The sequence below is a fragment of the Canis aureus genome, chromosome 1 (assembly GCF_053574225.1).
Source record: "Canis aureus isolate CA01 chromosome 1, VMU_Caureus_v.1.0, whole genome shotgun sequence".
Taxonomy (NCBI): Eukaryota; Metazoa; Chordata; class Mammalia; order Carnivora; family Canidae; genus Canis; species Canis aureus.
The window spans coordinates 54,803,202-54,814,424 of NC_135611.1; the positions used below are offsets into that span (position 1 = coordinate 54,803,202).

The 11,223-nt window shown below is 57.3% G+C and overlaps 1 protein-coding gene and 1 long non-coding RNA gene across 2 annotated transcripts; both read right to left on the bottom strand.

Moving 5' to 3' along the window:
- Positions 1 to 1,394: 1,394 nt before the first annotated feature.
- Positions 1,395 to 4,227, bottom strand: PRR18 (proline rich 18). The gene is made up of 2 exons (XM_077901588.1): positions 3,883 to 4,227; positions 1,395 to 3,771 (listed from the first exon to the last, which is right to left on the bottom strand). The coding sequence occupies exons 1-2, from the start codon at positions 4,225 to 4,227 to the stop codon at positions 3,547 to 3,549; spliced, it is 570 nt and encodes a 189-aa protein (XP_077757714.1). The 3' UTR covers positions 1,395 to 3,546.
- A 3,204-nt stretch (positions 4,228 to 7,431) lies between these two features.
- LOC144314931 (uncharacterized) lies at positions 7,432 to 10,636 on the bottom strand. Its single transcript, XR_013380780.1, has 2 exons — positions 9,443 to 10,636; positions 7,432 to 7,776 (listed from the first exon to the last, which is right to left on the bottom strand). It is a non-coding gene; the product is annotated as an uncharacterized LOC144314931 (long non-coding RNA).
- Positions 10,637 to 11,223: the final 587 nt, after the last annotated feature.

Here is an 11,223-nt window from a genome sequence, read left to right on the forward strand (position 1 = left end):
TCAAGTGCCCCCCTCAGTGCCCGTCACCCAGTCACCCCCACCCCCCGTCCACCTCCCCTTCCACCACCACTTTCCCAGAGTTAGGAGTCTCTCATGTTCTGTCTCCCTTTCTGATATTTCCCACTCATTTTCTCTCCTTTCCCTTTATTACCTTTCACTATTTTTTATATTCCCTGAATGAATGAGACCATATAATGTTTGTCCTTCTCCGATTGACTTATTTCACTCAGCATAATACCCTCCAGTTCCATCCACGTGGAAGCAAATGGTGGGTATTTGCCGTTTCTAATGGCTGAGGAATATTCCATTGTATACATAGACCACGTCTTCTTTATCCATTCATCTGGGAGCAGCAATCTTAACCAGACAAGGTGACAATGATCTGAACTGGGCCACCCCAACCTCCCCACAGGTTACAAAGGCATGTGCGTGCATTACTGGCAATTGCTCTTCTTGCTTATTCTGCAGAGACATCGTTCAGGACTAACCTTGGCTGAAATTTCCAAGCTAAAAAATACAGGTACGAACATACAGTTTCAGAGTAAGTTAAATATAAGCAGATCCCATAGATTATCCAACCAGTGGAATTGGGTACTTTCTAGGGGAACCACAAAACTAAAAGTTTTGACTTTTGCCATCTCCTTTTTCCAGAAATAAAGATCAATGTAAAAATCTATCTTGAAGAGCTAGGATATTCCCTACGTATATGGACTTAGGTCATATATGCTCGGTCTCCCCCACAACACAGAAGGCTTAGCCTCCGGGCAGAGTGGTAATGGGGAATTTGCTAATAATACCACAACTTCTACAGAGAACATGTTCCCAACTGTCTTACTTCCACGGATAGATAACTTTTAGTACTTTTTTCTGTGTCCCCAAATATTCTAAAGACAAACCACATTTATTAGGTGATATCACCCTTTTTAGAAATCAAATAGTCCTCGCTGTTATTCAAACTGACACTTCAACTTCTGATTCGTGTGACCTACCAGTCTGAAATTACTTCCAGCAAATAATAAGTGGCCCAGCGGGCGTGCATAGGGGTTCTCAGTCTGGGGCCCATGGGCCTCCTTACGTACACGCAGATTTTTGTTGTCATGTGGTACGTCTTGGGAACCTATTTGGAATAGAGCTTGCACGAGGCTTGTGACCCAAAGCAAGGTTAGGAATCACTGCCAAGCAGCTTTATTACAGTAATATTTGACCATCATTAGAATTCTTAAAATCTCGGTCATTGCTGGTAGGACTATAGCCAATGAACCTCCGCCAAGCCCTGGATCCAGGCCCTTGGGTGGGGCAGCCACACAGGGGATCACCTCACTCCAACTCCAAAAACCTCAGGAATCTTTCCCGAGTAGTTTTAAAAATCTCCCTCCAAAAGAAAACAAGAGGCATTGAATTTTTCTCTTTTATTTCAACATGAAGAAACTGCAGCGCAATGACTCAGAGAAAACTCTCAAAACGTCAGCAACAACACGAAGAGACCTCGTGTGTCGTGTGTGGAACCTTTTTGTTTTTATTGAGGGTCATCCACCCGAGCAACATAAACATTCCACTCCTCTGCTTTGACAGTGAGGAACAAGGCACCAAAAACTCCGTTCGACAAATGCCATCGGAGAAAAAAGAGCTCAGTGTCCCAGGGAACCCAGTTAAGACAGATGGGGACGGTGAGAAGGAGACCAAGAAGTGACAAGGACACACAGACCCACACACTGTGACAGCAACGGGACCAGGGACACAGACACACACACACACACACACGCACACGGGCAGGCACGGAAAGAGGTCTGGGAAAGTCGATTACTTTAGGACAGTCTTTACAATGTTACTGGAAGGAGCAGAGGCTCGGTGCCTCTCGGTGGCCGCTGGTCGCCGCTCTGAGCGCATGGAGCGTGTTACCGCCCTGCCCGGCTGAGCTCACGGTCCGCTCGGAGCCAGGCCCTTCCAGAACCAGCGCTCTGCTCTGCCTCCCGCCAAGCATCCACGCAGACTCGCTTCCACGCGTCACTTGTCACCTCGCAAGATTGCACCTGCGCCGGGCCGCCTGCTATCAATACATCCTCTAACATAAAGGACACCCGAGCTCTTCTTTGCATTCGAACAGGAGTCAAGAAAACACAAGCTATTCAGTGGGTAGGGGTTTTGTTTTGGCAACTCATCTGGTGGCTGACCTAGCTCCTGCTGAATTAAATGCTCCACGTTTGTCTAGATTTGTGCTGAGACAGAGAGAGAGAGAGAGAGAGAGAGAGAGAGAGAGAGAGAGGAACTAGAGCAAAGAGCACAAGGAAAATATAAAATCGGTTTTTTAAAAATGTAAGGCTTCAAAGTAAAATGTAATTAAGACCTACCACGGGAAAGTCCAACAAGATGAACATTCAGCTACTTACTGACTTTTACAAAGTAAAAGTTGAGGGAATACATTACTCTTCTATGACCGCCTTATCTGATGATGACCTTTTTTTTTTCCTTCTCAACCCTAGAGTTAAATATAATCAGATGCATGCAGGAAATATCAAGAGATCAGCCTGGAGTTAGCAGGAAAGGTATGGCTGGCTCCTAGAAGGCCGAGGAGTTTTTACCCTCTATTCAAATAACGAGTAGAAATTTTGTTTTTTAAAATCACTATACACAACTGAGAGAAGCCACCATGTTACTGATTTTTACACAGTGATCAAAAATGCTGAAAACATACACAGCTACCCCACACCCACGCAGCAATTCCCACCTCCTCCCTTGCTCCTCTGGCCGGGAACATTTTGTTCTACATCTGCATACAGCTTTTTGCATTTTCCCCAAGTCCCTGTGGTTAGCCATTCTTTCTGGAGCACAGAAGTTACTCTGTGAGCAGCGCTTCAAATAAAAACAATGAATTTTAGCAGAAGCTGCTCCTTGCTCCTGCTCACGTCTTGGCCCAGCCTCTAGAAACGATTCCTGCAGCCGTGCTCCACGGAGACACACGTGTGTCCATGTGTGTGTGCGCGTGTGTGACAGCACTGAGTGTGAGGCTGCGGGAGTGTGCCAGGGTGTGAGTGCGCGCCATCAGTGAGAGTGTGAGCCAGAGTGGAACCGCTCCTGAGTGAGCCTGCCTGTGGCTGCGTGGGCAGGTGTGCGCAGGCTTGCACGGGGCAGAGGCCCGGACGAGTCCTCCGTGGGGACAGAGCCCCTGCCATTCCAGTCTCACTCACCAGGCGGGCGGAGTGACAACAGCTGGAGGTCCTACGCTTCCCATTTGGAGTTGGAGAGTCAGGTTCACTTGAATCTCCAAGCTTCCCAGTCTCCCGACAGGTGTTCCATTTCGGAGAAACGAAATCATAAATGCAGCGCCGGGTCCAGTTCTGCAGCAGACAAGCCACCCGGTGGCTGCCCTCCTGGCGGCGGCCACCTGCTGCTCAGACCAGGGCACCCGGTGCCCAGCGCGCTCCCACCGTGACACGGACCACGGCCGAGCCAGAGGGTGTCTGGGACCTCCCGGAGCCTCCGGGGGGGGGGGGGGGGCTTCCTCCTCGACAGCCGGGCTCACAGCGGCCTGCGGGGCCCGTGCGGGGCTCACAGCGTGCTCAGGTGCGGCAGCGCGTCCAGGGGCCCCGCGCGGTCGCGCGCCCGGGCGGCCGCCTCCACGCCGCGCAGCCACTCGGTGCACCTGCGGACCAGGCCGTCGTCCCGCGGCGGGGCCTCCTCGTCCTCGTACTCCACGTCGTCGTACCTGTGCCGCTCGTTGAGCAGCGACACGGGCAGCGCGGCGCGCGGCGGCGGGGCCTGCGGGCGGCGGGGGCGGGGGCGGGCGCCGGGTTGGGGGCCGGGTTGGGGGCCGGGGGGCGCGCGGGGCCGGGGGCCGGGGCCGGGGGCGGGGGCCGCGGGCGAGGGCGAGGGCGAGGGCGAGGGCGAGGGCGAGGGCGAGGGCCGCGGGCGGGCGGGCGGCGCCAGCAGCGGCTTCTGCAGGTGGCGCCCCTGGAGCAGCAGGACGGCCTCGGGGGTCAGGCTCAGCGGGAAGCGCAGGGCGGCGGGCGCGGGGGCTCCGGCGGGGCCGGGGGGCGCGCGGCGGGCGGGCGGCCGCCCCGGGCTGCTGGAGGGCCAGGAGCCGGACCGCGGCGCCTCGGGGGGCCTCCTCCGGGCGGCGGGCAAGGGCGCGGGCAAGGGCGCGGGCAAGGGCGGGGCGCGGGGCGGCCTCCGCGACGGGGGGCGCGCGGCGGGGGCCGCGGGGGCGGGCGGCACGGGCGGGAGAGGCATGGGGCGGCCCGCGGGCTCACGGCGCGCTGGAAGGACTCGGGCGGCGGCCGGTCGGCGCCCCCCGCCCCGCCCCGCCCCGCCCCGCCCCGGCCCGGCCCGGCCCGGCCCCCGCCCCGCCCCCGCCCGCAGCCCGGGAGGAGGAGCGCGCGGCCGCGGGTGTCCGAGCGGGTGTCGCGGCGGGTGTCCGGCGGCTGTTGCTGCGGCCACACCCGGAGCCCGACCGCAAGGGGCGGGGCGGGGCGGGGCGGGGCGGCCGCGGACTCTGCCCGCCGCCCGCCTCCGGGCCGGTTTTCATCCAGGGGGGCGGGGAGAGGCCCGGGAGGGCCGGGGGTGTCCTGAGCCCCAGGCGGGTCCTCGCCCGTGGGAGGGAAAGTCCTTGACAGCCGCCCGGTGCCCTCAGGATGGTGGGAAGCCCGGGCGGAGGGCCGGGGCCCGGGGGCTGGGGACTGGTCTGGGGACCGGCCCGGTGTCAGGGGCAGCGCTGGGGACCCTGGTCATCCGCTGTTTGTCATGTTAACCCCACCACGGAGAGAGTCATCTGAAATTAAAGACCTAGTTTTACGACTAGGCAAAAAAAATTGTCCAGTTTCAACTATATCATGATAAGGACAAGAAATAGGACACACTGAGTTCTTTTCATGGGTGATCACTGAGAGCAAAGCAGTGTATTTACTGCTCTAACGACGGGTTCAGAAAGAATGAGGCATCTTCACTGTCAACTTCTATTCCAGTTGTAGAGACGCAAAAACATTCCTGTGCTACGCAGGTGAGTAACTGAAGGGTTACACAGCAGTGCATCAAGTCAGTTTCCGGTGCCTGGTGGCTCAGCCTTTGGCTCAGGTCGTGATCCCAGGGTCCTGGGATCGAGTTCAGCATCAGGCTCCCAGCAGGGAACCTGCTTCTCCCTCTGCCGGTGTCTCTGCTTCTATGTCTCATGAATGAATAAATAAAATCTTTTTTTTTTTTTTTTTTAGTTTCATAAAGGAAGCTCCTGCATTACTTGAGAATTATCAAATTGTTTAGATCCCCAAGAAATAGTTTCCCATAACACATACTTTTCAGGCCTAACCCAGAACATGACCAGGTTGTACTGGTTATGGTCCCCAGTTAGCTGAAGCATCCATCCACGTGTGGGTGAACTCCAATGCGCCCTGTGCCAACAGCACCCGTCCCCCCGCCCCCAGCTGCGGCACCTCCCAGTGTGAGGAGGGCGCAGGCCACGCTCCCCTCCTGCTCCCACATATTCCAGTGGAGGTGGTTGCTGGCTCAGGGTACCAGGGGAGATCAGAACTTGATAGGTGGCCAGAAGCATGTCTCACCACAGCTGGGGGCAGAGGCAGGATTAGGTCCCATAATTTCCACCAGCACCGAAACCCACCCCACATCTACATACACATTCTCCATAAAATGTGCAAACACACTTCAAGACAAGTGTCCCAGCGGTCACTCTCTCACTCTTCCCTTCCCTTGAGGGCTGCAAAGTGGCCTGTCACTGCCCCCAGCTCAGGTGCAAAGATGTCTGAGACAGTTCAGCTCATAGAATCCCTGCTGTGGGTACTGAAAGCACATGTGCATTTTCAAGTTACTGTGCTTCCGGTGGGTGTGGGGCTGGGTGTGGCAGCGGTGGCAGCAGGTGGGCAGTTTCCTGCTGAGGAGGGCCAGGAGGGGAAGCCAGCACACACACACCTGTCACCCAGCCCTAGAGGTAAACTACTGCGGGAAACTGACCCCAGGGGGATGCCTTGAGACTTGAGTATGTACAGACCCCAGCCATTCAAATGTGCAGTAGTGTCAGCGGTGGGGTTCCCTCCCCCTCTGAGCTCCTAGGGTGCTGCATAAGGTCAGTGGGAGGCGGGGATGGGCTGGCTAGCACACACTGGGTGCAGGGCGCCAGGCACTCTCCTGGCTCCTACCACTGTGTCTGCTCTGCAAAGAAATGGGAGCTGAGCTGGAAAGCAGTCCCAGCGTCACACAGCTCCAGTGGGATGGAGGGGACACTCATTCCCAGGAACAGAATTCCAGCCCATCCCTGAGCACCCCATAGAAGGAGAGAAAGAAAGTCCTGGGTAGGGGGGTGTTTGGCCACGCCCACCACCACACTCATGGACAAAGTGAGAGTCATCCAAGAGATGCACACACCTGACCAGATGGTCACGGTGATTTCTCCGGGTCCCCTGCACATCCTGCCCCAGCCCAGAAGCTTGGAAGCTGGGGAAGCTGTAAGTGTGCCTGACCTTCCAGGAGAAAAGTGAATGCTAAGCACCTGCCGTCTCCTTACCTGCCCAGGTGGGAAGGGCCCTCCTCTGCTGTCTTTCCCAGAGGCCCAATAAGCACCCCTGCTGGGGGTGAGAACTTCGCATACCTCCCAGTGGGCTGCACTCCCAGAAGCAGTGGAGGAGATGACATTCCTGAGGGCACAGGGCTCTTCAGGAGCATCCACAGGACAGCATCGCTGCTCCCCACCAGCTGCCTCCTCTACTTGAACCATTCAGCCTTGGGAAGTGGAGGCTACACAGGGTGGCAGCGCCTGGCTGGGCACGTGAGTAGCGGCCTGTGTCGCCCTCACTGTCATACATTCTATCTGCTTGACTCGAAAGCTGGCGACAGTTACCAGTAAGGAAACCACACTGGGACAGGCAGCAAATGTAGGTCTGGAATAGCGGATGCGACAGTAAAGCGACCACAGTCAAGACATACGGTCAAATCTAACTTGTGATTTGCATAGGATTTTGCATAATGTGCACAGAACACGTGGGGGTGTAACTAGGTATTAAATAGCAAAACTTGAGTACCAGAATCCTGGTGTCAGCTTACCAGTTTCACAACCGTATTTCTGGGATCCGCAGACTGCAAGAGTCTGTGGCTAAAGCACAGGAGTGCCTTCATCTAGACGCTACAAAAGTTACTATTTCAAATTAGCTGACTGATTTGAAAGGTCAATCATGCAAAATCAAATATATATATTCAGCACTCTCCAGGTGTTGTTTTTTTTTTTTTTTTTTTTTTTTTTTTTTACCTATGGCATTTAATTTTCCAATGACACTTAGCTGATTTTCCTTTTTAAGAAAAAATCATGGTTGGGGTGCCTGGATGGCTCAGTCGGGAGAATATGCAGCTCTTGATCTGGGACCGTGAGTGTGAGCCCCATGCTGGGTATAGAGATGACTAACAAAAATAAATAAATAAACTTAAAAAATACACCCATTACCTTAACATATTTTTAATGAAAAATAACAACACCTGCTAAAACAAATCAGAGAAGAGGGGCAGACTCTGTGCTAGGTTCTTGAGCGACCACACGTCCGCAGCCTCGTAACCGCGCTGAGTGTTCATGGTGGCAGGAGTGAAAAGTGCAGTGTCTTGGGATTATTACTAACGTAGACGCTGAGAGGGTCTCCCGGACCCCCGGGCACGGTGAGAACTGCTGCAATGCCTGCCGTGTTGCAGGAGGGACCCTATACTCTGGAGGCCTCACCACGAAGGTGGCTGGGAGGGGTGTTCTCCTTTCAAACCAAAATTTAATACTTGGCTCTCTTTTGTGTCGACAGCCTGGAAAAAAGTTTAGAACATGAGATCGTGTGGGAAGATGAGACACAAACTCTTCTATTAAAAATGCTATGCCCCGGGGCAGCCTGGGTGGCTCAGCGTTTAGTGCCGCCTTCCGCCCAGAGCGTAGAGACCCGGGATCAAGTCCCGCGTCGGGCTCCCTGCATGGAGCCTGCTTCTCCCTCTGCCTGTCTCTGCCTCTCTCTTTCTCTCTGTGTTTCTCATGAATAAATAAATAAATAAATATTTAAATGCTATGCCTTAAGTTTATAGTATACCTTTTCCTCGCAAACCTCAGACTTCGGTATGTGAGGTGGACTCAGCATCTCCCACGCGGCAGGGAGCCCACGTGCTAGGGGACACTTGTGGAAGTGAGGCCCAGGGCAGGGTGTCAGGCACCCAAGCTGTCGCCCGGCCCTGACCCCCACTGCCCAGATGCCAGCGGCGCACCCAGCCACCTCACGCGGGCCCGAGGCGGCCTGTGGCAGCCACAGTGAGTTCAGCTGGTGAACCCCCATGCCACCCCGTTCCCTGCAGTGGGGGTACCTGACCCCATGATACACGACACAGATGCTGAGCCCCTGTCCGGCGAGTGGCCGCAGCATGGCTCCCTCACCTTGCAGAAGCATCTTGCCCTCCAGTGAGGTTAGCTGCCCTGGCCTGGGGCCCCTAAGAGCGAGGTGGCCCGTGTGGACGGCATAGGTGGCACAGACACCCCACAGGTGCTTGGGCGGGGAGCCCGTATTCAGTGGAGCCCTGCAAATGCAGCCCCCACTTCACAGCAGCTCTGTGAAAGCAGCGTCATGGGAAATGACCCCCTGACGTCTCACGGTGGGCTGATATGTCAAGAGGCGACTTAGTGTTTAAAGGCACGAATAGAATGAACTGTGTGCCTTTGCCACGACCTCTGGGGACAGCCTTTTCCCAAGATCCCCAAAGATCCCCCTGGTCACTGTCATTGCCTCCACATGCGCAGTTCTGGATACACCTGCCACTGCCAGACCCAGGAGGCGATCCCGAGGCCCTGTCCCTCCCACCAGCCTCCCACCGGCCTCCGGGGGCGGCTCACAGACGAACACTGGCTCGCACCCCGACTCTGGGGGCACTACGGGGGGGGGGGGCGCCAGCACACCCAAGGTCTCACAGAGCCGTGTGAAGCAGCAGCCGTCCAAACAGATGCCCGGGGCCTCTGCTTGGTCCGGGGACAGTGGCTGGCACCAGGCACACCTCCCTTCACTCCTCCCCCTCCCCCACCTCCCAGAGCAGAGCAGAACCTCATTTTTTACGCTTTTTCTTCAGAGAGAAAGTGGGAGCTTACAGAGGTAAGGACCTCGCCTGAGCGTGATGGTGAGACGGACGTGGAGCACCCCCCCCCCCAAGCTCTATCTGGTGACCACGCTGCCGACAGTCCTGGCCGGGGTGATCAGGAGACAGGCGGTGATGTGCACGGTGACAAGACAGGGGGTCGGGTAGGGGCAGACCAGGATGGTCCTGCTAAGGAAGGACCCCCGATGGGCAGGGCCTCTCCCACAGACTCCCTCCTGAGGACATAAGTGGGCAGGAACCAGTGTGACCTGAACTCTCTCATGTGATTGGTGAGACTCCCCCAGAACTTCCACACCCCAGCCAGGGCCTGGCACGTGCCCCTGGCTGACCCATTCCCACTCACCTCCACAGGCTCTGAAGCCCACCATGATGTCCCTCCTGCCCTTGCTGAGGGGGATGGGTAGGGCCAGGCTGCTCCCCTCAAGAGACGAGCTCCCTGCTCATCATCTGTGGGCATAATGGGTTGGGTGAGTGGGAAACCTAACCAGGTGCACACACACCACACCAGGCACAGAACACAAGCTCACCAGTCCTTAGATCTCTCCAAACCGCACCACCCCCCCCAACCCAACGCCCCGGCCCGAGAACACTTGCCACTGCTGACACCTGGATTGGGATGGAGGGCCACCTGGGAAGCAGAGAGCCGCAGGCAAGGCCTGGCCTGTCTCAGGGCTCCCATGCACCCTCTTCGTGGATGTGACGGCTTTCTCCTCTGTCCCAGGGCTGCACCTCCACCCCCGCAGCAGGCAAACACCTTGACCGAGGCCCTGCTCTCGGCCCGGGATGCCCGGCACTGCTGGAGAGGCAGCGTGCTCCCAGTGAGCTCTGGGCATGCACGGCTCTACTGCGTCCGTCTGTCCCTGCTAAGCTGTCAGGCCGGGTCCCCGGCCGGCTCCTGCTCAGGGCTCGCATGGTGGCGCTGGCCCAGCAGGCCACCAGATGGACCCCGCTCTCCGACCCTGAGAGGACCTCACTGTAGTCCTGCTGACCCCTGTGCAGACAGGATGCGGGATGGGGGTAGGCAAGTAACACCAGTCCGCTTCAGAAAACAAAGTCTATGGGGAGCAGAGAAAGCGAAGGGACCTCACTCAGGAAGACCCCATGCTCCTTGACCTCAGGGCCAGGCCTGAGGCGTGATAACAAACATGGAACAAAACGAAGGCTGAGGAGGCAGCCAGTCGGGGCCTGGCCTCCAGGTGAAGACAAGCCCCTCACACAGGCCTCGGCCCCACTGCCTGCCACTTGGGACAGGCGTTCGGCCCGCCTGGAGGACGCCATCCCCGGCTATGCTCATGTACGCACATCTAAGATAACCTTTGTCAAGCTCCACATGACTTCCAGGTCACGCTGCAGCCTCTCGGCGCGTCCCCTGCACATGGTTTCCCTCGTGGTTAGCCCCATGTCCTCATGGCCTGCTTGGCCTCCCCCTCTCGCCAGCCGCCGCGCACACCGCCTCTGCCTCTGCCTGCAGTGCAGGGAGCTGCCCTCTCCACTCCCCCAGGACACCCCAGGGCTCTGCAGCCACGTCAAGTAGGTCAGGTCGGGGGCGGGGGCAGGTGTGGTGCTGGGACCTCTCACCGACAGCCCCCCCCCCCCCCCCCCCCCCCCCCCCGCCGTGTGGTGTGCCCATCCTTACTCCCACCGCCCTGCAGGGGTTAGGGCCTGGGCCTGGCCCTCTAGCACCCCACCCCCACCTTTCCCCAGCTCCTCAGGATGCGGAGATTCTGATGCACCCTGTTTGAGCAACCTCGTCTCCAGGCCGGCCGCTCTGCACGGCCACCAAAGAACGAATTCTCCATTACCTGCCCTGAGCCCACTTCTTTATCAATGCTACGACAGCATGGCCAAGCAGGGGCACCTTCCCTGCACCACGGGGCTGTGGTGGTCCTGTCCCAGCAGAGCACAGTGCTGTTCGCTGCAGATCTGACCCAGGCCAGCCCACGGTGTTGGGGAACCTGACAGCAGGAGGGGGGCTGGGCTACCTTGCCAGGCACCTCCCTCCCCACCACTCCTCCAGCGCAGGGGTGACACTCACCTACCCTCACCTACCTGACTTGGCCCATCAGGGCCTACCTCTAGAGCCAGTTCCCTGCATCCCACCCTGTTCCTGCTATTTTTGCAGGT